The sequence below is a fragment of the Camelus dromedarius genome, chromosome 5 (assembly GCF_036321535.1).
Source record: "Camelus dromedarius isolate mCamDro1 chromosome 5, mCamDro1.pat, whole genome shotgun sequence".
Lineage (NCBI taxonomy): Eukaryota > Metazoa > Chordata > Mammalia > Artiodactyla > Camelidae > Camelus > Camelus dromedarius.
The window spans coordinates 93,321,917-93,349,678 of NC_087440.1; the positions used below are offsets into that span (position 1 = coordinate 93,321,917).

At 65.3% G+C, this 27,762-nt stretch overlaps 1 protein-coding gene across 5 annotated transcripts; it reads left to right on the forward strand.

Moving 5' to 3' along the window:
- Positions 1 to 27,185, forward strand: INF2 (inverted formin 2). 5 transcript variants are annotated; one of them, XM_064486323.1, is made up of 24 exons: positions 1 to 134; positions 1,079 to 1,252; positions 11,103 to 11,502; positions 12,810 to 12,925; positions 12,990 to 13,149; positions 13,621 to 13,654; positions 14,626 to 14,767; positions 15,380 to 15,521; positions 15,719 to 16,372; positions 16,892 to 17,037; positions 17,117 to 17,178; positions 17,829 to 17,931; positions 18,051 to 18,136; positions 18,571 to 18,671; positions 19,244 to 19,314; positions 19,390 to 19,497; positions 19,839 to 19,909; positions 20,635 to 20,755; positions 21,111 to 21,275; positions 21,402 to 21,507; positions 21,702 to 21,863; positions 22,347 to 22,994; positions 23,427 to 23,483; positions 26,154 to 27,185. In XM_064486323.1, exons 3-23 carry the CDS (start codon positions 11,112 to 11,114, stop codon positions 23,480 to 23,482), a joined length of 3,645 nt encoding a protein of 1,214 aa, XP_064342393.1. In that variant the 5' UTR covers positions 1 to 134; positions 1,079 to 1,252; positions 11,103 to 11,111; the 3' UTR covers position 23,483; positions 26,154 to 27,185. The 5 variants fall into 5 exon arrangements, with proteins under 5 accessions (XP_064342393.1, XP_064342392.1, XP_064342390.1 ...); XM_064486320.1 differs by lacking the exons at positions 1 to 134; positions 1,079 to 1,252 and adding exons at positions 5,178 to 5,472; positions 6,615 to 6,762; XM_064486322.1 differs by lacking the exon at positions 1,079 to 1,252.
- The last annotated feature ends 577 nt before the right edge of the window (positions 27,186 to 27,762 follow it).

The following is a 27,762-nucleotide window of genomic DNA, read 5'->3' on the forward strand; positions in this document are numbered from 1 at the left end:
GGAGAGCCAGAGCCCGAGCCGGAGCCCGAGCCCGAGCCCTGCGGAGCCCTGCGGTGGGCCTGCTGTCGGCAGCCCTTACCCAACCCGGATAGAGAGCTGGCTGCACCCCCGCCCTCAGGCGCCTTCTCCTCCCGGTAAGTCCGCGCCCTCTGGGCCTAGCAGGAGCCGCAGGGAAACTGAGTCCGGGTGATGGCGATGCGTGGGGCTGGGGAGTGGGGTTGGGGCAGCGGCGTGTGCGCCCCGGGTGGCGGCGAGCAGCCTCGCGACGCAGGGCTGCGGGATCCCGGCTCCTGGGCGGGGACCCCCATGGCGCCCCGGCCCCGCCAGCTCGCGCCCCACCCCGGACTGCCGCCCCGGCGCGGAGACTGCCCGAGCGCGCACTGCCCGCAGGCGGTGGGCCGAAGGTCGGCCGGGCCTCCGCCCTGCCCGGTGCCGGCAGAATTTCCCCGCCTCGTGGCTGCCACAGCCTGACCATGAATCAGCCACAGTTGGGAAAATAAACTTCAACTTTGGGTCCGCCGCCCTGGTGGCACCCAAGGCACTGCGACGGGGCTGCTGGGTCTGTAGCTGCGTGAATGCAGGTGGGCGCACGCAGGGTCCTGGCACACCCACAGGCAGGCCTTGGGGGAGCGAGCCCCCATCACTGCTCTCGCTTTCCCCGGGTGGGGCTGGTAGGCTGGCCCTGTGGTCTCACCCCTGGGCTCCTTTCCTGGGGAGGAATTCGGGGAGTAACCATAACCCCAGGAGGGAAGTCGCCCCAGCTGGGTAGACCCTCTGCCTGGCCTCCTGAGGCTGTGGGACCCAGGGCCCCAGGCTGCATGGTGGCCAGTCTGAGTTGCGACCACAGCAATAGTGCCCTATCCCAGCCAAATTCACCAGGAGTGAGTGTCTAAGATGGCCATGACCCTGCCCCAGCCAGGAACCAGGAACAAGGCCAGAGGTCAGGCACACCCACGCAGGAGCTGGAGTTGGGAAGTCCTCTCCCCACCAGCCCCGCCCTCTTCTCCCTCTGGGCAGTGGGATCTGGCCAGGACACTTGCCTTCTCTGGACCTCAGTTTCCCCATCTGCTCTCTGCAGGGTGGGGACAGTGGCTCCATCAGGGACCCAGAGGGAAGGCCCCCAACCCCGTCACGGTGCCATTCAGGGCAGCAGGCCTTCGGGCTGTGCACGGAGCAGCCCTAGTGTAGCACCTGTCGACATCTGGGCTCAGGTCTGGTGTCTGAGGCCTCACGCTGCTCCCGCCTCTCACAGGTCAGCACCAGCTTTCTGCTGAAAGGGCCAGGCTGGCTCAGCGGTGGGCCGCCCCCCTGCCAGCCCTTCCCCAGGGGCCCCCAGCTCCAGGAGTGACGGGTCAGCAGGGTGAGCAGGCAGGCAGCGGGGGTGCTGCAGGGGGGGCGGAGCGAGGTGACCAGGTGGGGCTGCCTGTCTGTCGAGGGTTCGCTCCTTCCCAGCAAAGAGTTAACCATCAAGTGTGGGTCCCCCGCTTTGTGGAGGTGTCGACAGGATGTCGGAGCTGCGCGCACACACCTCGCCTGCGGGACCTGGGAGTCCTACCTTAAATAGACTCCGTTCGCCTTTCATTAAAGTGCAGTTGTTTTCCAGGTTGGGAAAGTTAGCTGCTTTGTGAAGGCGTGGCGCGGATGGATGATAACTGGGCAAAGACAGGGGCACCGCCCTGGGCACAGCTGGCCTGGTTCTGGCCCTGGCCCTGGCCCTGTGAGGTGAGCTCAAGCCCCTGGCTTTTGGGGGTGCTCAGAGGCAAAGCTCCCCTGCAGTCTGAAAGCCTGTGGGCTGAATAAATGGAGAGGAGTGAATGGACTAGCCTGCCATCGTCTCTGAGCCTCCTGCCCCCTGCCCCCTGTGAGGGTGGTGCCCCATAATCTCTGTTCCGTGGAAGAGGAAATAGACACGGGGTGATTGGCTGACAGAATTGGTGCCTGCGTTTATAAAGCTCCTACTGTGTGGGCTGGCTTTCGTGCCCCCCACTGCTGCGGTGGGCCGGTGTGGTGTACACCGCGCTGGGCAGACAGCGCTTCCCCAGGGTCGGGGGAGAACTGGCCGGCTCCAGGTGAGCACCCCCCTCTCCCAGTCACCACGTAGTTCCCACAGGAGCAGACGCCCGTGGGCACCGTCACTCTGGGCGTTCAGAGAACCAGGTCCCGCCCAGCAGCACCCCCGCACAGCCAGCAGCGGTGGGGACGGTGCCGGCCCACCTCGGGCGCCCACCGGTGTGAGCCCAGAGCAGAGCAGGCTGTGCAGACAGGCAGCTGCGCCCCGGAGCTGCTGGTCCATTGAGGCAGTGGGTCTTCCTGGCAGAGGGGGCCGTTGCGGGTGGGTAACTGATGGAAAGGCCCCTCTCCCAGAGCTGTCGAGGACAGAATGGCCCAGGGCAAGGGCCAAGGCTGCCCTCCTGCTCTGCCTGCCCCTCCCGCCCCTACAAATTTCCCAGCTGCACCTGAGTGCCTCCAGCACCTGCCTCCTGTAAGCTGGGCCCCAGTGGAAAAGGAGGGACAGGGAGGGTGGGAGGGCAGACCGCAGGACCATCCACTCCCGCGAGGCTGTGCCCGGGCCAGCCCCACAGGGAAGGTGTGCACTGCCCGCGCAGCTGGGAGGCCGGGCTGACCCGGGCCATGGAGCGAAGCCCTCTGTGGGTGGGAGTCCGGCCAGAAACAGGCTTGGGGAGGTGGAGGCCCGCTCTGCTTTTCCCACTTTGCAGATGGTGCCACTGAGGCCTGACCTCAGAGGCTAACCCTGTGGTTAATCCAGGCACGTGGGTCAGGGAGGAGGAGAGGGCCAGACATCCCACTCCGCCTGCACACAGCGTGGGGTGGTGGTTTCCCCTCCTGGCCTTCGAGCACCCGCTCTACCACTGTGGGCAGAGCCAGCCCCAGCCCCTCTCCATGCCCCAGCAGTGCTGGTCCCTTCCCCTCCGCACACACAGAGTCCAGCTGGCCCAGCTGGTGGGGCAGGGGTTTCTGCATGCCTCAGCTCGACCTGGGATCCTTGCCAGCTGCTGGTAGATGCCAGCCTGGATCCTGCCCTGCCATGTGAGAGGGCCTCGATCTCTCTGTCCTGCCTGGTCCTGGGTGCTCTGGGGCCCTGGGATGTGGCCTCAGCGTGCAGCCTGCCTCGCCCACCACCCATGTCCCCATGCCCGTGTCCCCGTTTCTGCTCCAAGTACAGCTTGGCACTGCCGCCTGCGCACAGCAGCCAGGAAGCAGACATCTCTTCACCCGGCCCCAGGGTGGGGAGGGGGTGCTCTCCATTCCCCCACCCCCGCCGCCTGGCTCGGCCGCCCCACCTGCACAGACGTGACCGGCAGAACAGCAGCCCCGAGTGCCCAGGTTGGATGCTGCCCTCCTTGGGGACACCCATGGCCCCCGCCTGGTCCTTCCAGGCTGTCCCCCTAGGGTTGAGCCAGGCCCTCAAGTGGGAGGCAGTGCAGGGAGGGGCTGCCTGTGGGAGGTGGCCGGTGATGGGAGGAGCAGCCAAGACAAAGACCCAGAGGCGGTACCTGGGGGGTCACCTTTGACGGCAGGAGGGGGCGGCCTGGGAGGGGCCTTGCTGGCCAGGCTGGCCGGGCACCTGTGCAGGTGGTACTGGCTCAGCCAACCCGAGGTTCTGGGAGAACTTCTGGCCGTCGTGCAGATGAGAAAGCCCAGCCCAGCGTGGACCTGGCCCCTCCGTACCTGGCCAGAATGGCACCCAGCATCTTGTGCCCGATGCTCTAGGCCTCACTCACCTGGTAGGGCTGGGCTCCTGGCGCCAGCAGGTGGCCCAGGGATGCTGAGCAGGGACTGGGGAGGATCATGCTCCCTCCCAGCTTGGTGTCGGGCCCAGCAGCCCGGCCGCATGGCCAAGGAGATGTCGGGGGGAGCGGACTGCTGGATGGTTGGACGCTGCACTTTCCAACAATCAGGGGCCTGCTTTACAGGCAGCATCTGTCAGTCTGTTGGCAGACCAAGGGGCGGGCTGGGGGTGGTGCTGACTGCTCATCCCAGCGTGAGGACAGGAACCAGGGCCCAGGACATCCCGTGGGTTGTCCAAGGGACATGGCCGGTCAGCGGCAGAGCCTGGTCCCCACTGGAACCCTGCCCTGGGACCTGGCCGCAGCCCCTGGCAGTGCCGGGTTGTGTGGCTGGGGCCCCTCCCCCAGCTTCAATCTGCAGCTTTGTCCTCCCTACTCTGGGCAGGCAGCCTGGAGCTGGGACAAGGGGGAGGGGGGCCGGTAGTGGGCAGCCTTCACGTCCCACCCCAATACCCGGAACAAGCCAGGGCGATCAGGGCCTGAAGCCCGGCCTATGCCTTCCCTTCCCTGGACACCAGGGGTCCTCTCCTCTGGGAGAGGCCTTTTCCTGAGGGCAGCACGGGGGCAGGGGAGGGACTTGGGGCCTCTGAGAGGAGGCATCTCAGAGCTTCATCTGGTCTCCGTGGAGAGAACCCAGGCAGAGGGGACTCTGGTGGCGGGCTGGGGGCCTGCACGCAGCCCAGTGGAGTCCTCCGGGTAGAAACGGTGGCCTAACACCACCTTGTCACCTGCGGGGCCACAGGTTCCTTACCGTGCCTCCCCCCCCCCCCCAGGTCTGTACACATCACTCCCCTCCAGTGTTCGTTGTCAGAACCGACTCAGCCACGGAAGGTGGCGGTGGCCACTGTTGTCTTCAGCCCATGTGCCGCTCCCTCTGCTGGGAGAGGCAGGCGGTCCCCCCCGGCCTCGGCCCCCCAGGATCCGGACCAGAACCCTGACGGTGTCAGAGGTGGCCAGTCCCTCCGGGAGCTCACCATTAGCCTTGGTCTTCATGCAGCCGGGAGGCCGAGCCCCAGGGATAGGGTGACAGTGGGAGGCGAAGACGGATCGGTCCCTGAGAGCGCAGGTGGGAGTGGAAGTCCAGCTTCCTTCTGGGGGTGCCTCTGCCCTTCCTGCCCTCTCCCCGCACTGGAGTCAGCCAGTCCCAGGTCTCCCCCAGCCCATTCCCAAAACCCAGACACACACAGTGCCCGGCTCAGGGCTGCACTGCGCAGATCCTCTTCCCAGTGAGCCCGGGGCAGGGGCAGCACCGCCAGCCTTCTCCGAATCAGTCCTCCCACCCCCCCGACCCCTGCACCAGGGCCGACCTCTCTGTGGCTTCCACCGGCTTCTACTCCTAACCCGGGAGGGTTGGGTCCAGGGAGGGTGCCAGCGGGCCAGGTAATGCCATGTCTGTCATCACTCTGACCTGTCCCCAGATTCTGGGGCAGAGTGGACTGAGCCCTGGCCTGGCTCCCCTGACCACTGGTGTCCCCCAGCTCTCAGTGCTGACCAGCCCGGGACCCCGGCCTGGAGGAGACCCACCCAAGACCGGAGCTGAGGGCGGGCCTGCTCTGAGGCCAGCTCCCTCTGTGAGATGCTTCTGGTCCCCTTCTGCCATTTCGCTCGCTCTAACTGTGAGAAGGACCACGTTTGCGCTGGATGCAGCTTCTTTTAAGGTCCAGTGAGTGTCCCGCGTGACATGTCACACTTCATGTGGTTGAAATCCCACACGGCGCGCCTAGCATCCCAGCGGGCCCTTTCTGTCCTCCTGCTGGACGCCGCGGCAGCCAGCCCACCTCCTCACATGCAGGGCTTGGGAGTCAGGGACCTTGCACCCCATCCTGGAGACTGCAGGTGGAGCTCCTTGGATACGAGACGGGCCAGGGAGCAGTGAGGACACTGCCCACCCAAGGTCCTGTGCATTCTGCTTCTGGCGTCAGGGGGACAGGCAGGCAATGGGTGGACACTCAGTTGTTCCTTCCCTGAGGCCCACTGTGCGCAGGACCCCTGCCTGGGATGAGCCCACAGCAGGTGACCCACACAGGTCAGTCGAGGTCCCCTGAGGGCTCGTGGCCTCATAGGGAAGATGACACACACGCTGGAGGCTCAAAAGGAGATTCGGGTAAAGCAATAGGGGGCTCCCAGCAGGACAGCCTCAGCTCCCCCTCCCACGTGGCAGGGCCTGGGCTGCCCCTGAGCTCCAGGGAGCTGCCAGGAATGTAATCCAAGGGTTGCCAAGCAGTGGAAAAATTTGGGTTCTTGTAGGAGCTAAAAATACAGTGTGGCAGCCCCTGCCTCCGAGTTCCGGAACCCCGCTCCTGCCATTCTGCCGCCCACCCCGGGGGAAGACAAGCTCACTCTGTGCACCCCGCCCCCGCCCTCGCTGGCTCTGGGCCCAGAAGCACCCCAGCCCGTGTACCGATGCTGGCAGAGCCGCCCTGAAGCTGCCTCCCCAGCCTCGGACAGCCGGCCCCCCATCTCAAGTGCCTTCCTTAGGCCTGGCCCCCGCCCCATCCCCAGAGCCCCTCCGCCTGCCCTTGCAGGGATCCAGGAACGGAAGCCATTACCCACCTCCACAAGGCGCTAAGCTCTGGTCCCGAATCTGGGCTTCCCCACCCTGCCATGCAGCTCGAAGCCCGATGGATGGACCCGTGCAGGGCCTCCCAGCAGCCTGTGCCCAGGACACAGCTTGGTGTTCGGTGCCTGCCTGGACAGGCTTCCCCCTTTTGGCTCAGTTTCTCCATATGCACAGCTGGTCTCTGAGGTTTGGGGGACCCCTTTGACCCTGTCCCTGACACACACACACAGTTTGTCTACTGCCAGGCAGGGGCGGTGGCTTCCCATGAGTCACACAGCTGCCCAGGCATGTGGGCGCCCAGGTGGAGATGCGGGCATCACCGTGCCAGGCTGGCCCCAGGAGCAGGAGGAAAGCCAGACAGATGTCCAAGGAGGCGGCCTCTGTGTGAGCTGGGTGAGTGCCCACAAGCAGGATACCCAGGTCAGTGGCCTGACCCAAGGAAGGCTCTGAGGGAGACCCTACCTCCCAGAACCAAGGGTAAGGCATGACCCCGGCCCCATGGAAACTGCATGTTAATGGCCGAAAACAGGTGAACCCAGAGATCAGTGGGCAACGTCCCACCAATGTCAGGGTCCCGGGTCTCCCTCTGCAGGAGGCTCCTGCCTCTATGGTTCTTCTGGTGCAGGGGAAAGAGGGGGGCGGGGGCGGTCTGTTTGGAGGGCGCTGAAGCATCTGACCCTTCAGTAGCCCGATGGACAGGTGTGGCCTGAGCAGCAGGTTCTTGGGCCCTGGGGGCCCCAGAAGGGTCTCCTTTTGTGAAGTCCGCTGCTGGCTGCACGCAAGCTCAGCAATTCCAAATCCCTGCATAGGCCCCGCCCCATGAGGGCCCCGCCCAGGGCAGGCTGGCCACGCCCTTCATCTGGGGGAGCTCTGGGAACACGGAACGCATTCCTGAGCTTGTGGCCCCGCCTGCAGGAGGCTACGCCCCACGGGAGGCCCCGCCCAGGGCAGGATGGACACGGGGAGACCTGGTGAGACCTAGCCCAGGGAAGGTTCCCTGTGGCCTCGCCCCATCTAGCTCTCAAGGCCGGGCTGCGGGCCTTGGGCCGGGCCAGGTTGAGCAGGGCCGGAGGGCAGAGAGCCAGGCTTCCTTGGATGAGTATTACAATAGCCACGCGAGTCTTACGTGCTCGTGCAGTGCCCTCGGGGTCCAGTTCCTGCACAGGGAACCCTGCTGCACCCCTCTTGAGACACATGCTGTCACTAGCAGATGGAGAACAGAGGGGGCAGAGTAACTTGCCTGGTCACACAGCCCAGGAGGCTCAGGAAGGAGGCTGCCGCCTTCCAGCACGCTGCCTCCCATGCAGGGTTCCAGGTGCTGTCTCCACACGGGCGCCTGAGAGCAGTAAACGAGTCCGTCCTGTGCTCCTTGCAGAAGTGCTCAACTGCCACCCAGGCGGGAACAGGCAAAGGCTGCTGGTTTGTTCTGAGCTGCTGCAGCCAGGGGGTTGGCACCACCACCTGGCCCGGCAGGGACTCCAGGCTGGCAGGCTGGCACCAAGTGGGATTGCCCTGTGCTTCTATTGCGTGCATGCACGTTGTTACTGAGGCCTTAGAACGTTACACACACATCCACGTCTGCGTGCGTGGTATGTGATACATAGTTGGTGTGTCAAGTATTTTCTGTGTATGGAAAGCTTCATAGAAAGGGGAACTTAGGGGTGCCTGATGCGGGCGGTGGGCTGGGGAAGCCAGACCCCCACGAGACTCAGGTGCCGCAGTGATGGCTGGGGGCGTGTCTGGCTTTCTCAGCTTGGTCCTAAGTCGGACGCAGGGACAAAATGATGGACGCTGTCGGTTATTGGTCACACCCCTGCTGGCCACGGGGGGGCCGTTACAGGTTGTTTGGCTTCCTGGGCTGTCGCTGGAGATAGAGGTCTCACTTCCTGCAGGTCTGCCGTGTGGGGAGCAGGCGGCTTCCTGGGCTGGTTCCTGTGGATGATGGGTTGGGCTCCCGGGCTGGCAGCTGCGGCTGAGGGTCAGGGTTCTGTGTTTATATATGGTCTGGCCATTATCCGTTTACATATCCAGGCTTCATCCTGAAGAGCGTTGGAACGTTTCTAGGAAGACATCCTCAGCCGAAGGCCTGGCCATTTGGGCTCTGGATGAGGGTGGGCAGCCTGGGGGGCATCACAGAGGGAGAAGACCTGCCCCCACCTCAGCTGCCAGGCCCCTAGCCAGGCCCCCTCTCCTCACCGGAGGCCCTGCGCACACAGTGACTGTGAGGCAGGGCCAGCTCGTGCGGCTGAGCTGTAGGACACAGGGATGGCGCACAGGAGGCACACTGGACAGGTGGCCGGTCACCTGCTGTGCTCCCACCCCACAGACCAGGGGGCCCCCATATGTGGGGTCTTTCAGGGGAGTGAGCCCATGGCCCCAGGAACGGGAGATGTACAGGGGGACTGGGAAGTTCCAGGAGGGGTGGCTCTGGCGACACTGGCTGTCTCTGAGTTGTTTTTCTGCAACCAGGGATCCCTGGGGCTCTTGGCTGGAGAGGACACTTGGGAGGCCAGAGGCCTGGCCTGGGAGGCTTTGTGCTCTGTCCACTCAGCCTATGCCAAGGAGGCAGGGACTCAGGCCAGTGGAGGCGGGGAAGGGAGGGTCCGTTCTGGGTCCTCCTTCAGCAGCAGCACCTCAGGCGGGTGGCAGTGTGTGTGGAGGTCCGTCTGCTGTGCTGTTCATGGTGCTGGTGGGAGTGACCCCGTCCCCCGCCACCGAGAGGCTGCCTGGGAGGGACCAGGGCCACGGCTGGCAGCTGGGCAGTTCAGTCGTCAGCAGTGATGAGCAGCCAGGAGAGCGTGAGGGGCAGCCCGAGGCAGGGCCCAGAATGGGTGGGCAGAGGCGGCAGAAAAGTCCTGCGCATCTGGGTGAGTGCATGGGGGTCCAAGGCGGTGGGCCTGGGAGGGTGGGTTAAGCCTCAGAGTCATGGGGAGGGCTCCAAGTTTCCCACCCAACCAGGCCCAGCCCAGGACCCAGGCCTCAGGGACCCATAGGGGATGGCTGATGCCCCACCCCGACATCCCGTCACCTGCCTCACAGGGTGCTTCCAGCAGCCTGAGGCTGGTGCAGGTGAGGAAACAGGGTCGGACAGAACAAGCATCTCGGCCAGGTCTGTGGGCGAGGGCCAGTGTGCCCAGCTCAGCCGTCTCCCGCCGCAGCCAGGCTGCGTCCCGGGAGGACCCCATGGGTCCCTCGGGGCAGCTGGACAGTTGGGAGGGTGAGGGCCTGCCGGGGAAGGGCGGTGATGCTGAACTCCTGGCTGAGACCCACTGCTCACAAGAGGGGCTGCTCTCTGCCCCTGGCAGGCTTGGGGTGGGCTCCAGAACCTCGAGGGCAGACACTCAAGACTGTCCCCCGGGCAGACAGGGAGTGGGACCTCCAGAGGCGACAACAGCGAGTGCTGGGGATCCTTTGGCTCCACTCAGCCTGTCTCCCGTGTGACCTCAGGTAGCCCCTGGGGTCTCCCTTCTAACTCAGCAGCCCTTAGAGTAACGCTGTGCTGGACATCCAGCCTCTCACGGGCTCCTGGCCACCTTCCGAAGTCCAGCCTCTGCTCTGCCGTTTCCATCTGTGGGGCCTTGGGCGTGTGACCTGGCCTTCCTGGGTGCCTCCTCCCTTTCCCCTCCTGTTAAGTCGGGTGTACGTGCCTGCCTGCGTGGGGGTGGGAGGCCACGGGCCAGGGTAGGCAGTGCCGGCACCAGCCCCTGGGCATGAGGCGCAGTGGTATTGCTGTGCCTTGCCCCCCGGCCTCCTGCTGCCGTTCTCACACGCTAAATATAAGACCCGAGCCATACATGGTCGTAGAAGAGCCTGGGCTGCCCCTGACCCTTGGGGCCAGTCCCAGGGGCTGTGGTTAAGGACAGCGTCATGGCTCGGGGCCCCAGGGAGGGGGCTTGGTGGGTGTGGTGATGACACGGAGGCCTGTCGTGCTATTCTGTTGTCGGAGAGACGCGTGTGGGGGGACGTCCGGGCCAGGCCACCCCCTACCCTCTACGGGGTGTCCTCTGGGCTGCGATCACACTGGTTGCAGCTGAATCCAGGTAAATCTCCAAGAGCCAGTGGGCCTAGGGGGGACGTTGGCTCTCCATTGCATACAGATGGACAAACTGAAGCCATAAAACCTGGGCCCTGACAGGCCCGCTCTCCACAGCGCCCTGATCTTGCCCAGAATCCAGTGGGTGTTGAACATGACCGTAGAGTCAGCCGCCCTCCCCAGGCACATTCCTTATGCTGTGGGCGGCCTGGAAGTGCCCAGGGTCTGGCATTGTCCCCGCCCACCCTACTGACCCAATCTAATCCTGTCCACTGGGCAAGGGAAGCACCCTGGGGCCAGGTAAGGGAGCCCCAGAGGCACTGTTTTTGCTGCGTGTCACCGCTGGGTTAGTGGTGTTCCTGCTGGTGCAGCCTCCTCGGGGTCCTAGTGCCCCCAGCGAGGATGGTGCTGCTGCCTCCTCGGTTGCTATGACGATTGAGACAGGGATGGGTGTCAGAAGCACCTGGCACAGGAGGTGCTTGTGGGTAGTGGCTGCCCTGGTGGGGCGAGGGGTAAGCAGCACAGTGTGTCCCCTGCAGGTTGGGTCTCAGCAGGAAGCACGGGGAGTCCCTGATTGGCAGGTGGAGTTTTGGCACAGAGGACGCTTCCTCCACTCACCTGCCCAGGCTGAGCCCATGGAACCTGTCCAGGCCCGGGGCCGGGCTCCAGGCTGATACCCTGTCTCCCTCTGGCCCTGCAGTTCGGCAAGATGTCGGTGAAGGAGGGCGCCCAGCGCAAGTGGGCGGCACTGAAGGAGAGGCTGGGGCCGCAGGACTCGGACCCCACGGAGGCCAACCTGGAGAACGCCGACCCCGAGCTGTGCATCCGGCTCCTGCAGATGCCCTCTGTGGTCAACTACTCGGGCCTGCGCAAGCGCCTAGAGAGCAGTGACGGCGGCTGGATGGTGCAGTTCCTGGAGCAGAGCGGCCTGGACCTTCTGCTTGAGGCCCTGGCGCGCCTGTCGGGCCGCGGTGTGGCCCGCATCGCCGACGCCCTGCTGCAGCTCACCTGCATCAGCTGCGTGCGTGCCGTCATGAACTCGCAGGAGGGCATCCGGTACATCCTCAGCAACCAGGCCTACGTGCGCCAGCTCTCCCAGGGTGAGCCGTGGCCCGTGGAGGCCGGCTGCACGGATGGGCCTGAGCCACCCAGTGTGAGGCTCCAGGCCATGCAAGGCAGTGTGAGGGCTGAGGCACAGGAGAGAGCTTGACCCCAGCAAGCAGGGAGGGCTTCCTGCAGGAGGCACCGGTTTCCCGTCTCCCCAAGTTGGAGACTCCATGATATTCCTGCTAGCTGCCTCTAGTTGACTCCTCTGTTCTGTGATTTTGCCCTGCTTTTCCATCCAGCCCTGTGCTAGTTCAGGCCCTGCCCCCTCCCCAGTCTCTGGCCTCCAGGCCCCCGTCCACACTGTGGCAACTGGAGGCACTAGGTCAAAAATCCAGGTGGCCTCGCTTTTACTCACCTGGCTCCAAGCTCCTCGGGGTTAGCTGGGCCTCAGCCTTTCTAGTCTGGCCGGCCCCTGCTGATGGGGTCATGATCCACCTCCACCCCCCCCCCGTCCCTGCTCTGGCCACCTGGGGACTTCATCCCGAGCTGCAGCCCTCTGGCCTCCCCTCCTGCTCAGACTGCTGTGCCTTCATGTACCTGCAAAGGCTTGCTCAGCCTTGAAGTTCCAGTTGGCTGACACCTCTTCTAAGAAGTCTCCCCACCTTGCACCCAGACTCAGTCCTCAGCCCTTGGGAGAGGCCCTAGGTTGCCCTTGGGGGACAGCGGTCACAGTGTGCCCCTTGCCCACCAGGCTGTGCTGCTCCCACTGATGCCTGGGGCTCCGGGGTTGGGGGGAGGTGACGGGGGGGGCAGCACCTGTGGGTGAGCCTCCCACCTCATTCCTGTTCCACCCCGCCCAGGCCCAGCTGTTTCTGTCTGTGGAGTCCTTTGTGACTTAGTCTCAGCGGGGCCAGCCAAGAGACACCCCCAAAACTTTCTCAGCTCCAGGAATGAGGTGGGGGGCAGGGGTACATGGGGACGCAGAGGCACCAGTCAGTGCTAAGTTTGGAGAGAACACAGGCTCGGCCCTGGGAGGTGTGCCAGCGTGGGCCTGGGGCCCAGAGCCAGCAGGGACCCCTCTCAGAACTGAGGGCCAGCCAGAGTAGATCCCGGGTAACTGGGGCTGCAGGTGCCTCCAACCCCTCCCTGTGGTCCCAGAGGCAGGTCAGCACATCAGGAGAGGTCGGCACCTGATGTGGATGGGAGGCCTCCAGCCTCTGCCAGCTGGGCGCTTCCCAACTCAAATGTAGGCGTCCAGGCCGGGAGGCGGGCACAGGCCAGGGACGGGCAGGCCTGGGAGGAGGGGGAGCCCCAGCCTGGGGCCGGTGGGCGCCGCTGAGACTCCTCCGGTCCTTGATAGCTCTGGACACGTCCAACGTAATGGTCAAGAAGCAGGTGTTTGAGCTGCTGGCCGCCCTGTGCATCTACTCGCCTGAGGGCCACGCCTTGACCCTGGACGCCCTGGACCATTACAAGGTGAGCAGTGGGGGCTGGGGCCTGGGGGGGCCTGGGGGCACACTGACCCCTGCCTGCCCTGCAGACGGTGTGCAGCCAGCAATACCGCTTCAGCGTCATCATGAGCGAGCTCTCAGACAGTGACAACGTACCCTACGTGGTCACCCTGCTCAGCGTCATCAACGCCGTCATCCTGGGTCCCGAGGACATCCGTGCCCGCACCCAGCTGCGCAGCGAGTTCATTGGTAACCCTGCCCGGACCTCTGCCCCTTCCCGGGGAGATGCCCCGCGTCCCCCACTCCAGGGCCCCGGAGGAAGGCTCTGTCCTGGGCTTGGCAAGCCTCCTGCCCCCACCTGCTCCCTTCAGTGGACCCGGGGCCTTGGGACCCCTGGACGTCAGCCCTCGAGGGCTCTGGGTACAAGTCTGCCCAGCAGCGGAGGGAGGCAGGTTGTCTGATACCCAGTTCCAGCCCTGCTGGTTGTGGCAGTGGCCACTGAAGGGACACTGCTGTGTATCCAGTGCAGTCTTCGCCCAGAGCCTTGTGTCCCCCCCATGTCCTGTGGGAATAGGTTCCCCTCCCGCCTCACGGGCTGGGTGCTTTGGGTGGTGGGAGTGAGCCCAGGGCAAGGGCGGAGGCAAAGGCATCGCAAGATGCCAGCGACCCCGGGGGGTGGGCAGCCTCCCAGGCCCACCAGTGCTGCCTGTTCCTTTGCAGGGCTGCAGCTGCTGGACGTCCTGACACGGCTGCGGTGAGTACCCGCTCGCCGCTCCCCAAAGCCAGGCCCACCTTTCCCGGGCCCAAGCACCGCCTCCAGATGGGCAGGGTGGAGCTTCGGCGAGTAGCCCCAGCAGGCCTACCCCTCCTGGGGCTTGGTCCCGATGAGGACCCAGCCTGCCATCCCCGGCACTGCTGGACGGGCCATTCTGCAGTTTCCCTGTCCCAGGGCTTGGCGGCCGCCCTTAGAAGCTAGGGTCACCAGATACAGGACAGGACCCTCGGTTGCGCTGGACCATTGACAGGCAGCAGGTCACTTTGTTAGCGGAAGTGTATTCTAGATGTTGGCTGAGGCATACCTATGCTAAGTATGTTTCCTTGTTTGCCTGAAATCCAAATGTACACGGGTACCCAGGAACCCATCAGGACCACTCTCCAGGGTGAGGCCCCCACCCCGAGGAGGTCGTCTTGGGGCAGGTCCGGGAGGGGGCCCCAGTAGGACAACCCAAGCTGGTGTGACTAGTGCTGAGCTGGCCTCAGGCAAAGGTCTGCTGTGTGCTGAGGGGCCCGCCCTGCCACTGACGGCACAGCGCCCTGGCCAGGCTGAGACGATGGGCAGGTCCTGGGCTCAGTGAATGCTCAGGCTCCCACGGTCGGGCCAGAAGCCTGGCCCTCCACACAGGGGCCCGGTGGACCCCCTCAGGTGTGGTCTCAGTGCTGCCCTCCCAGCACTGAGGGCCTGCCATCCATGCAGTGCCACCTGCAGCATGTCCTCTTCGTCCCTCCCTGAGGGGCGTGGAGCTGCCAGCTGACCTGTGGGCAGACGGGCAGGACCCCCGGCTTGAATATGGAAGGTCGCCACCCCTGGCCAGAGAGGCCAGCCTGAACAGACCACTGCCTCCTGGCTGTGGCAGCCCTGGGCTCTCAGGGTGGTCTGTGTGTGCGTCCAGGGAGGGGAGGCTGGTGGGAACAGTCAGCTCAACCCGCCGGGCCCCTTCTGCTCAGAGACCTGGAGGACGGGGACCTGCTGATCCAGCTCGAGACCTTCAGGGAGGCCAAGGCCGAGGACGAAGAGGAGCTGCTGCGAGTCTTCGGAGGCACAGACATCAACAGCCACCAGGAGGTCTTTGCCGCCCTCTTCCACAAGGTGGGCCAGGCTGGGGCCCCTCCAGGGGTCTCAGGCCCAGCAACGGCCGCCCGCCCTGCCCTGGGGCCTGGGGCCTGGGTCATGTCCAGAGCTACATCCTGGGGCAGAGAGCAAGCAATGGGGGCTGGAAAGAGGTACAGTCTGGGCCTACCCAGGGGCAGAGCTGGGGCCACAGGCCCCAGGAGGACAGGGCTCCAGAGGCCAGGCCTGCCCAGAGGTGGCTGCACTGTCCTGGGCCCCAGGGAACTTCAGGACTGGTGAGAAGCCAGGAGGATGAGTTCTGGTCCAGCTCAGGCCTGTCCATCACTGAACCCAGCAGCTCCCAGCTGGGGACCAGTGTCCCCAGGGACATCTGGAAACATCTGGAGACCTTTGGGGTCGTCATAGTTTGGTAGGGGTGCTCCTGGCTTCAATGCACAGGCAGCCCCCACACAGTGACCTGGCCCCAGGTGTCGCCAGTGCAGCCACTGGGGACCCCTGACCAAGGCTCATCACCAGGGCCCCCACGGGGCATCGAGTGGTGACGGGGGACGCTCCCAGGGAGGCCGGGGGTTACAGGCCCATCTGGGGAGAGGACGGCCGTGACATGCCCTCCTCGCCTGCCCCGCCCAGGTGAGCTGCTCCCCAGCATCCGCACACCTGCTGTCCGTGCTGCAGGGCCTCCTGCACCTAGAGCCCACCCTCCGCTCCAGCCAGCTGCTCTGGGAGGCCCTGGAGAACCTGGTGAACCGGGCAGTGCTTCTGGCCAGTGACAGTGAGTGGACAAGGGAGAGGTGCCCTGCCCACAGCCCCGGCCCACATCCCCCTCCCTGACCCCAGCCCGGTGGGCAGACACTGGGTTCTCTGTTGGGGAAGGCTGCCATCCTTGGCCCCTAACCGCCTCCTGCGGGAGGGAGGGGACCACACCTCTCTTGCTGTCCCCTACCCTGACCTCAGATGTCCCCACCCCAGCCCAGGAGTGCACCCTGGAGGAGATGGTCGAGCGGCTCCTGTCCCTCAAGGCGCGGCCCCGCCCACGTTCCCTGGACAAGGCCCACAAGAGCATCCAGGTTGACCTGGGCCAGAGTCACAGGGACAGCTCCCCCCAAAACACTGGTGCACCGAAGGCAGGTGTGGAGGGCCCGCAGCCGGTGGCGGCCCCCGTCAGCCTGCCCGCTGCCGACGTCCAGAGCGAAAGCAACGTGATGGCCCCGCAGCCGACAGCCCCAGAGCAGCAGGAGCCCACCCCACTCCCACCTGTGCCCCACCTCCCTGGTTCCACTTCCGGCTCCCTTCATCCTCCCCCTCCACCCCCACCTCCCCCACCGCCACCTCCCCCACCCCTGCCGGGCCTGGGGGCTGCATTCACCCGACCCCCACCCCCCCCATTGCTTGTCTCTAGTGAGGCCATACCCCCCCCACCTCCACTCCCAGGCATGGGGTGCCCACCCCCGCCCCCACCCCTGCCCAGCACCTCTGGGGCCCCTGGCATGGAGGAGATTATTGTGGCCCAGGTGGACCACAGCCTGGGCTCTGCCAGGGTCCCCAGCCACAGGCGGGTGAACCCGCCCACTGTGCGCATGAAGAAGCTGAACTGGCAGAAGCTGCCTTCCAGTGTGGCCCGAGGTGAGGCCCCGGGGCCCCAGGTGGCTTCCCTCTGCGGCAGGGGGCTGGGCCCTGCTCAGGAGAGTGGCAGTGGTGCCTGCAGCGCATGTGTGCTCCTGCCTGGGCTCCTGCTCTAGGCTCGGCTGCTGGGTGGTCTGGGGGCAGGAGGGCAGGAATGAGTCAGAGTCATCTCTAAGGACCCTCTCCTCCCACCCACTCCCCTGCAGCCCTGTGTGAGTCTCTGATGCCGCAGACCCTGCACTGCCTAGGCCCCTGGGTGCTGGGTGCCCTGGTGGGGGGTGCCGACACTCAGAGAAGGCCGAGGCCGACCTGGACGCGGGCACCTGTGCCCTATACGTGCACGGCATGACAGCAGCTAGAGGGCTTTTTTTTTTGTCAGGCACTTATTAAGTGCCGGCTATATGCTTGTCCTGGGCTGGGCCCCAGGCAGGGCATCCCTGCCAGGCCTCCGAGGCTGGGGCCCTGTGACTCCCAGACCCCTGGGGCAGGCGTGAGCTGACTGGCGGCCCTCCCCCGCAGAGTGCAGCTCCATGTGGGCGTCGCTGAGCAGCTCGGACGCCGAGGTGGTAGAGCCCGACTTCTCCAGCATCGAGCGGCTCTTCTCCTTCCCCACGGCCAAGCCCAAGGAGCAGGCAGCGGCCCCGGCCAGGAAGGAGCCCCGGGAGGTAGGGATGGGGCCCCGGGCTCAGACCAGGCACTTCATGCCCACCCTCCAGGTACTCAGGTGCCCGTGGTGTTTTCCAGATCACTTTTCTGGACTCCAAGAAAAGCCTGAACCTCAACATCTTCCTGAAGCAGTTTAAATGGTGAGCAGCCGGTGTCCCTGGGCCAGCCCCTCCCACCAAGCCCCATCGGACTCCCAGTCTCTGCCCCAGGCTTTGTCTTGGGCTCGGCAGTGCCATCTTCAGGACGCCCCTAGGAAGTGCATATACGATCCCCGGGGCTAGAGACAGTGGGGTAACAGTCACAGACAACCCCCACTAGGGGCCCTGGAGACCACCAGCCCAGACTTCCTAGGGAAAATGAGACCCAGAGAGTGGCTGGGATTCCCCAAAGCCACAGACAGGTGATGGCCAAGCCAGGGCGAGGATGAGGACCTGGCCCTGCCGCCCAGCCCCAAGTCCTTCCCTGCTGTGGATGCAGGGCCTTGGGCCCTGCCTGGGAGCTCACTGCATGCTACTCAGCCATTCCTCCTGTGTCCCAAGCAGCCAGCACCCTGGAAAGGGGAGGCCGAGGTGCTCTGAGAGACGAGGAGTGCATTATTCAGCCCCTAGCCTTATTACTGTGTGACCCCAGGCAGGTAGCATGCCTTCTCTGTGCCCCAGCAGCCCTGGCTCCTGCAGCCTCAGGTGTGGGAGGAAACCCTGGTGCGGCCAGTAGAGGTGTCATGGGCCAAGGGCCATCCCAGGCTGGCAGGATCCTGCCTCCACCACCCCCCATCCTTTCACTCCTCCAGCTCCAATGAGGAGGTCACCGCTATGATCCGGGCTGGAGACACCACCAAGTTTGACGTGGAGGTCCTCAGGCAGCTTCTCAAACTCCTTCCCGAGAAGAATGAGGTGAGTGGGGACGAGAGACAGCCCAGCCCTGCTAGGGGGCATGGGAGGGCCCCGGAAGTGAGCAGGCACTGGGTGGGGGCCAGAAGCTGGAACCCCACGTGTGGGCCTCCTCCCCGCAGATTGAAAACCTGCGCTCCTTCACGGAGGATCAGGCCCAGTTAGCCAGTGCCGACCAGTTCTACCTCCTCCTGCTGGGCATCCCCTGGTGAGCTCGCCGCCCCCCAGGGGGAAGGGCAGGGAGAAGCAAGGGTGGAAGCTGGGCCCAGGCCCCTCCTCAGGGGTCCATGAGGGACGGTCCAGATGTCACTGGTGCGAGCCCCCCAGCGGCGGGCTTTTCCAGAGGAAGGGGCTCATGGCCTCCTGCAGGCCTGCGTGGACCTTCCTGTGTGACCCCAGAAGGCTCCGCCTGTCCTAGGAGGGAGGGGCGCCTGTCCTCGTCCTTGACCCCTGAGCGCTCGCTGGAAACGTCCTTCCTGGGCCCCGGCACCATCCTGCCGGGCCCTGTCCAGCGCCGGGCCCGGGAACGTGCATGCTGCACAGGGCCGGGCTGCGGGCCCCCCAGCTCTGCGCGGAGCGGACCCTGCCGGCCCAGGGCTCTGCGGGGAGGCTGGCTCCTGAGCTCCTGCCTTGCCGCCCCAGCTACCAGCTTCGGGTCGAGTGCATGCTGCTGTGTGAGGGCACGGCCGTCGTGCTGGACTTGGTGCGGCCCAAGGCCCAGCTGCTGCTGGCCGCCTGCAAGAGTGAGTGGGGCCCAAAGCTGGGGAGCTAGAGGGCTCCCGACAGCCACTGGGAGCGCCTCTGTGTGCCCGCTTCCCCCGCCTCACTGTGCAGCATCACCCAGTTCTGAGGCCCACACCGAGCATGTGCACTCATGCCTGAGCGCGCAGACGTGCGCAGACGTGCACACACCGCTTTCTCTGCCCGAGGGAGGGAGTTGCCACACACACGGGGCAGGGACACGGATCAGCCTGACCACCGGGATGCAGCTCATTCCTGCTGAGGACACACGCAGGGGTGTCCCCTGTCATCCTCGCCACAGAGCCAAGAGCCAGGGCGGCCTTAGGTTCCAGAAGGTTCCCGTCAGCCTTCTCACCCATAGAACGGGGTCGGGGTCATCTGTCCCCGGGTTGTGAGGTTCAGAGGGCACTGATGTCGGCGCAGCCTGCTTCTAGAGCCCCCAAGCGTGCTTGTGTCCAGGGCTCTGCTGCCCTGCCCCCTGCCTCCTGCCCCGCGGCCCTGTCCCGCCCTGGGACGAGCCCGGGGTGGAGGTAGGGAGGCCTGCGGGAGGCAGTGACAGGACCCCCTCCCACAGGCCTGCTCACCAGCCACCGGCTGCCCGTCTTCTGCCAGCTGATCCTGAAAATCGGGAACTTCCTCAACTACGTAAGTGGGCCGCACCTGCCCACCCGTGCTCTCCGGCCACCCAGCCCGCCAGAGACTCACTCCCCACCCCCACAGGGCAGCCACACCGGTGACGCAGATGGCTTCAAGATCAGCACGCTGCTGAAGCTCACAGAGACCAAGTCCCAGCAGAGCCGTGTGACGCTGCTGCACCACGTGCTGGAGGTACCCCGCGGGCCAGGGACCCCAGGGCCTGCGGGAGGGTGCCCACGCCCCCGCTGCCCTGCCCACAGTCCCTCCTGGGAGCCCTATTCCAGCTCCCCTGCGAACCACTGCCCTCCCTACAGCCTCCTCCTGCTCTGAGTGGTCTCTGTTCCTCTGACCCCAAGAAAGGCGAAACTGTCACAGAACCACAGCCAGGCCCAAGGGAAGAGAGTGGAGGTCCAGATGGATTTCCAGGGGGTGTGGACCTCGGCTGCTGAGGGTTGGGGGTTGCAGGGTGGGCGTGGGCATTCCCCGGAGCAGCATGTGGCCTTAGTGGGTCTCAGGGACACACTGTGTTGCAGGAAGTGGAGGAAAGCCACCCCGACCTCCTGCAGCTGCCCCAGGACCTGGAGCTGCCCGCCCAGGCAGCAGGGTAGGCGCCTCCTGCCCCACCCACCCACCTGCCCGGCCCACGGCTTGCCCTGAGCCCTGGTCCCAGCCAGTGCGGTGGCTGGGCTAGGCTGGGTCCTATGGCTGCAGCCCAACCGTGGGCCCCCAGGAACTGCTGCCTGATAGACAGTCACTTTCGCTTTGGGACAGGACCTCGTGTCCACCGTGCCCTGTCCCCATGAGGGACAGAGGGAAACTGCGGCCTCAAGGGACAGGGTGAGACCCAGCCACAGTCCCACCAGGAGCTGGTCTCACATAGCCTCTTTACAAGATTAACCTTCATGAGCAGAGCCATGCCACCCCCATTGTGCAGGCAGGAAGACTGAGGCCCAGGGAAGCCAGGGCCACGTCCATGGGATCACATAGCCCAGCGGGCGGCTCTGGGCGGGCAGCCCCAGCCATCTGACTCCAGGGTCCACACTCGCAGCACAGCCCTGCCTGGCTCCATGCCGCCATAGAAGGTCCTGGGGCTACTGAACCTTGCAGGGCTCGGGCGAGGAGGACAGACTGAGCCATTGGGGTCACTGTCCTAACACGACAGCCCCTGCACCTTCTATGGTGGGCACGCCCCCCTCATGCCGCTCAGCCCGTCCCAAAGCTCTAATGTCCTTCTGTGAGCCTTTGGGTGTGCGGTCCGGGGCCCCACTGTCCCAGCAAGGCTGAATGTCTGCTGTCACCTGACCCCACCGGCCCTCTGGGGCCTTTCAGGATCAACCTTGAGATCATCCGCTCAGAGTCCAGCACTAACCTGAAGAAGCTTCTGGAGATGGAACGGAAGGTGTCCTCGTCTGTCCCGGAAGTGCAGGAGCAGTACACGCAGCGGCTGCAGGCAAGCGCTGGAGGGCAGGGCCCCCTCCAGTGTTGGGAGCAGAGTGAGCTGGGCTGGGGCAGGTGGGCTGGGGGACGAGACAGCCATGGCAAGGGGCCCCCACAGGAGGGCGGCCCCCTCTTATTGGTCCCACAGCAGTTCCCACAGGTGCAGGGTCTCCCTGGATCCCAGGGCCGAAGTGCTCGGACCAGGGTCCTGCTCAGAGCCCACGCCTGCAGGGCCTGTGTCGGGGGCTGTCCTCCCGCGGCTCTGAGCACCCCGGCCCCTCCCTGGGGCTCCAGCCCGACGTCTCTGATGGCTGTGGGCGGTGCTCTCCGTGGGCCTTCATCGCCGTGTGCCTGCCCCATGCCCCCAGGCCAGCGTCACGGCCTCCCGGGAGTTGGAGGAGGTGTTCCAGGCCATCGAGCAGAAGCGGCTGGAGCTGGCCAGCTACCTGTGTGAGGACGCCCAGCAGCTGTCCCTGGAGGACACGTGCAGCACTATGAAGACCTTCCGCGACCTCTTCATCCGGGCTCTGAAGGTGGGCTGGAGAGACACGTGCTGGTCCCGCAGCCCCACTGGCCTGGGCAGGGTGGGCGGCCTTGCCCCCTCCTGCCAGGCTCCTGCGAGATGGGGGGCCGGGGTCATGGCCCTGTCTGCCTGGCAGGAGAACAAGGACCGGAAGGAGCAGGCAGCCAAGGCTGAGAGGAGGAAGCAGCAGTTGGCGGCTGAGGAGGAGGCCCGGAGGCTGCGGGGCGAGGACGGGAAGCCTGGTGAGGCCAGGGCTGGGGCTGGGGGCAGGGACAGGCCACGGTGGGGCCGCCGAGTCTGGGTTTTGGCCCCTCCTCCCTCTGAAAGTCTCGCAACTCCACCCACCCCTTCCTCCAAGGCGGCGCCCTCCCAAGGGCCCCCGGGTGGGCTCTGGGGATCCCGTGAGCATGTCTCTGAGGGTCTCTCGGCTCCTCAGTCAGGAAGGGAGGCGTGAAGCAGGAGGAGGTGTGTGTCATCGACGCCCTGCTGGCTGACATCCGGAAGGGCTTCCAGCTGCGGAAGACGGCCCGCGGCCGAGGGGACGCCGAGGGGCCCAGCAAGTCGGCTGCCGCAGGCCCCCCGAGGAGCAAGGCACCTGGTGAGGCCCTCACCCGCCTCCCCATCACGTTCCCTTACCGCCATCCCCGCCCTGTGCTGGCCCTGCAGCCCGGCACCTCCCTTCCTCCAGGAAGCCCTCCCTGACCTCATGGGAGATCTGGCTCATCTCCCCTGCTGCCCTGAGGTTTGGGGCAGCTCACCCACACGGTACTTCCCTTGTCTGTGCTACAATCAAGGTCTCCCCGGCAGTTGTGACAGCCTTCCATCCAGCCCCCCGGCAGGCAGGAGAGCTGGGCCAGTTGGCTGGTTGACACACAGCCCTGGGGCTCAGAGGGGCTCTGAAGAGGTGGAAGAGGCCGGCATGAGGCTCTGGGGGGGGCATCCACTCCCGAGGAGGCTGCTCCTGGGAACTCTGGGGGCTGGGGTCATGTGTCATCACCTTGGGGCCCAGTGTCCCCTGCTGCCCCACTCTGAGCAGACTGTGGACACCAAGGCTCTCCACTGACATGCGTTCCATTCACAGCAGCCACCAGTGATCCCGTGAGGGGCCCCGGTCTCCCCACCTCTGAGCCTGGTCTTGACGCGGTAGCAGCTAGGGAGCCCCAGGGCTGGGACCTCGCAGATGCAGCCCCCAGCAGCCCCCAGCCCACCGGAGACCCGTCAGAGAAGGGTGGTCCTGGGCCCCTGGAGAGGCGTTCTTCCTGGTACATGGATGCCAGCGACTTCCTGGCCACGGAGGACCCTCCGGGCCCCCCACCCACTGCAGGGGCCTGGCCAGTGGTGCTGGAAGACGCCCAGGCCCTGAAGCCCCTCAGCTTCTCCAGCAACAGGCCTGCCGGAGCTATGGGTTCCAGCCAAGACAGCGAGGAGCCCACAGCCCCTCAGGGTGCCCGCCAGGCAGAGGCCGACAGCGCAGGCCAGGGCCTGGAGGACGCAGCCCCCCGCAGTCACAGTGCTGGCCTCGCTGCCGCAGGCGCCGGCGGGGACAGGGATGGGGACGAGGATGAGAACGCAGCCCCCGACTCTGCGCTGGACACGTCCCTGGACAGGTCCTTCTCTGAGGACGCAGTGACTGACTCGTCAGGGTCTGGCACCCTCCCCCGGGCCCAGGGCCGGACCTCGAAGGGGACAGGCAGGCGAAGGAGGAAGCGGCCCTGCAGGAGCCAGGAAGGTAACTGGGGCCTCCTGTCCCCTCCTCCTCCCAGGCGGGCTCCTGGGCGGGCGAGTCAGCAGGGCTGGGAGCAGCAGCGCCTCCATCCCGCAGCCTGGGCTTTTCTCCACAGTGGCTGCCCCGCCCCCGCTCCTCCCCGCCGCCCCGCCCCGAGAGTGGGTGGTTCCCAGGGCATCTCCGTCCTGCAGGAGGGAGGCAGTGGCGCTTGGCCCACAGGAGGGGCAGCTTGAGGGGGGCACCGCCGAGGTGGCTGCACCTCTAACCCACTAACTCCTGCCCCCTCCCCCGCGGCCCCCAGCAGGAGGCCAAGACAGCCCCTGGGGCGGGGCTGCGTTTTGGCTCCGGGTCCCTGTGGCCCCAGCTCCAGCTCCGAGTTCAGGGTTGTTCGCTGAGTGACAAGCTGTTGAGTGCGTCTCTTTTATTTGAAAGCAGAGGTTGCCCCTGACTCTGATGATAGTAAAACAAAAAGGCTGTGTGTGATCCAGTAAGGTAGGTCCGCAGCCCGGCGCTCCGCACTAACCGTGACATCGAGGCCGGGCCCCGTGCCCGGCCCCTCCTGGGCGCTAACCTGGCTTCCCTCCCACTCCTGAGCTGCTGGTGGTGGGACGCTCCTGGCCCTTGTCTTCCTTCCTCTCCCGGGAAGCGCGGGGGCCACGCCTCGCTTAGCAGCTGTCTCTTCTGCTGTGGCAACGGGCAGCCTCAGAGCTTCCGCCAGGCAGACGGCCTCGAGCGGCTGGGGTGGACAGGGCTGACCCGGAAGCCCTCGGGGAGCAGGGTTCCAGGGCCTCTGAGGGCGGAAGCCACGTGCCCAAGCTGTCTGGCTCACCCCAGCCCCCAAGGCGCCCCCCTTCCCTTGCATCTGTCCACAGGGCACCCCAGCCCTCCTCTGGCGCTGGTGCCAGCCACACATGTCCCCAGGGAGGCAGTGAGGGACAAGGAAGATCCCAGGGGCCGCTGCCAGGGACAAGTCGGCTGCCAGCCCCTGCAGGGGGTGCGCAGGCCTCCTCTCCCTGGAGGCCAGGTCCTGGAGACAGCGAGTGGGTCTATAGGCGCTTCCGCTGGATGCGCAGCGCTTCTAGTCCCTTGAGAGCAGGCAGGATGGTCAGGGTCTATGATGAGGCTCAGAGATGCAGTCAGATCGACGGCCTAGATCCTTGCCGCATCCCAGCCTGTGCTGGTGGAGGCAGACTAGTGCAGGGACCTGGAACCCCTGCCCGGTCACCAGACCCATGAGTGGGGGCCCTCTGCCTTCCACGCACCTCCAGCCCATGGGCCCGGGGCCTAGGGCACAGGGCGCCAAGGTGAGGTCTGGCTGGTGCCGGAAGAGGCCACGGCAGGAGAGGGTCCGGGGCATGTCTCGCCGTGGTGTACCCTCACACTGGGTGCAGCCTTCACCCCCTGGTCTGGGCTGTTTCCTGAGCGTGGCTCTGGTGTGAAACACCAACATTCGCCTTTAGAACCTCACCAGCACACCCCTCAGGGGCCAGGATTTGTCCTTGCAGCCCCAGCTGCTCGCCCTGCGTGTGGGGAGCATTTGGGACATGTGGTCCATCGGTTTGGGGACAGCAACCACGTGTGGCCACTGTCTGGTGAAAGGTCAGAGTGCCCAGTGCCAGATCTGTGCCCTGACACTCACCCCCAGCCGGGCCCATCCCCCCAGTGGTGAGGGCAGGAGGAGGGATCCCACCCTTCCTGTCTCCCCAGCTTCTTACTTGAAAAAACTGTAATTCAATAGGAAATTTGCAAGGTCATAATGAACAGCACCTGCTGTTCACCCCAGAATGGCAAAAACTTGCAAAAACTAGGAAAATTGCTAACACCTGCTGTATTGCCCTCGCCCACCTTCGTGGCCTGATTTGAGTTACAGCGGTCCGGACACTTCTTCCCTGGGTTTGTCCCCGGGGTCTCCCAAGGTCAGGGCTGTTCTGCCCCACCCGGGACACCATACTGTCTTCACCCGCAGCCCCGGCCGGGCAAGGGTGGCCACGTGTCCCATAGCGGTTGCTTCAGTGTTCTGGAAACGAGATCGTGCCCAGGGCCGCACATCCAGCCCCTTTTGTCTTGCGTGACACTGACATCGTGGAAGGCACAACGTCCAGGCTGTCTTGGGGCAGGAATCCTACACCCTCGACTGGAGTCCTCCCCAGAGCGTTGTGAGAGGGACGTGGGGGCCTGCTTGTCCTGTGGTCAGCGGCACTGACACTGACTGAGTGGTTCCAGTGGTGGTTTTGCCGGACCCCCGCCCCCCGCTGCACAGGAACCGTTTTTCCCTCTGTGCTGAGTAGGCAGCCTGGGGGTGATGCCCCGGGGTGACTGCTGCCAGTTTGCACAGCGGCTGCAAAATGGTGATTTCCTTCCACAAACTTCCCTCCTGCCCTCTTTTTCAATCACGGATGTCTCCAGTGCAGGTGATCTGCCCCCGTCCTCCGCTGTGACGTCCTGTGGCCATGGGACGAGTGGCATCAAGCTGCCCCCTCCATCCCCTCGGGTCCTTCCTTGAGCTCAACCCTGTTCCCCCTCCATCCTGCCCCGGCACCCTTGGCCCTGCCTGAGCACTCCTCCCGGCTCCGCAGTGGGACTGGGGCGGGAGCCCTGCTGCGACTGACTGACTGTCCACATCTGCCTGACTCCTGACTCGTTTTCGTGACCTGTCTCTTTCGAGCGGTCGTCCTCTCAAACCGGACATCCCTGACTCTGGGGTGGCTGTGGGGACAGGGCATTTGGGGGGACAGCCAGCAAGGGCCCCGGGACCAGAGAGCACAGAGGGTGCAGGGGGCAGGCGGGCGGCAGGATCCTTGGGTGTGGGGCCCTGGCGCCCTGAGGACAGAGCTGGAGAAAGGCAAGGCAGGAGGCTCCACGTGAGGGGAGGTGACCGAGGGCACTGGCGGGGGGGGGGGGGCGTGCGACAGCGTAGTGAGCCGCGGGAGAGGGAGTGATGGGCCCCGCCCGCCCATCAGAGGTGATGAAACAGCCCTTGTCTGGACTGCTGGACCAGAGCCAGCTTGCTGGGGGTCTTCCAGCACCTTCCTCCTGGGTGAGCCTTGCTGCTCCAAAGAAGGGGCCTGAGGTCAGAGTGGACCTCGGACAATGGTGATGAGGGGACAGCAGGAGCCTGGCCAGGCCACACCTAACCACACCCTTTCCTCTCCCTCCCTGCAGGCCTCAGGCCCAGGCCCAAAGCCAAGTGAGTGGACCCACACAGCAGGGGCCACTGGACATGCTGCTGCTGAGCGAGGCCCCTCCAGGGCCAGGCTAGGACCAGGCCCTGGGAAACCAAAAACTCCGTGCCTTACCCAGCCAGTGCTACCGCCTCCTGAGGCCTTTGAGGTGTTGTGGCTGGGACCCCCACGGGCACCGGGGCCTCATCCACCCGGCGCCCTGCTACACTCCCTGCACGCCCCTGGCCCCTCAAGGCCTGCTTTCCAAACGCCGGTGTCAGACCCCGACCCCACACCGCATGCACCACGGTGCCCACCCACCCTCTTGCAGGGGAACAGGGACAGGTGGCTGCGTCCCTGGGCAGCCCTGAGCTTGGACCCCGCTCTCCAGTGACCTGGTTCCCAGATTCTTCTGGGGGCAGGCCCTCGTGGACCTCTCCCCGTGCAGCCCCGGGAGCCAGGCAGGCGGGGGCCCTTGCTCCACAGCTCTGCCCCCCACCCACTCAGCTGGGCTGCAGCAGAGTCGTTTTTACTGAAATGTGATTGTTTCTACTGTTCTGTGGTGGCCAAGCTGGGGTTAAACAGGTGGGTGAGGGGACCCCAGGGCCTCTGAATTGAGGCAGGCTGTCTGGCCGTGAATGGGAAGGCAAGGGTCTCTCTACTCAGCTGGGCAGGGGACTCCACAGAGTTGGCACCTGTCCCTGGAAGCCCTGAGGGTGGGAAGGTGTCTGCCCTGGCAGCCACAACCAAGCCTGCCCCCGCCACAGCCAGGACCTGGCCACCTTTCAACAGCACAGCCCGCACAGCAGCTGCCCCTCCTGCCTCCAGAGGGGGCCCTGCTGGGCTGAGGGGGGCGAGGATCCAGGCCTGGGGACAGGAAGGACCCAGCCAGCGAGGCTGCCACCTCTCCCCAGTGACCCTGTGGGCAGCCTGTCCGTGCCTCCTGCACACACACCCCTCCAGGTGTGAGCTGCTGAGCCTGGAGGCTGGAGGGACTTCGGCCAATAAAGAGCAGAGCTGGCCCAGCACGTGACCACGTTGTGTTCAGAAGCTGTGGGTGACTGTGGTGTGAATGCAACAGCTGTGACGATGTGGGTGGGCGGACTGATGGATGATGGACAGATGGATGGGTGGGTGGCTGCGTGAGCAGGTAGGTGGCTGCAGGGGTGGGGGGAGGGGTGGGTGTCACAGAACACCTGGAATATGGGCAGACCCCGGGGCAGCGGTGAGGTCAGCACGGCTCTCTGGGGGCACAATTCACACCCATAAAACCAACCCACTGGAAGGGTATGCACAGTCCAGCGACCGCTTCCAGCAGACTTACAAGGTTGTGCGCTTGTCATTGTGACCCAGTGTTAGGATGTTTCCATCCTCTCCTGAAGTCCCTCAGTCGCCCCCCCCCCCCCGCCACTCCCCCAACCCCCGGTAGGCACTAATCTGCCTTCTGTCCCTGGACTTGCTTTTCGTGGACATTTCATATAAACAGAATCAGACAACACGTGGCCTTTGGGGACTGGCTTGTTGCATTTAGCCTGTTTTCGAGGTTCACCCCCCCCACCGTAGTGTGTGGCAGGACTCCACTCTTGTTTACTGCTGAGTAATATGCCGTT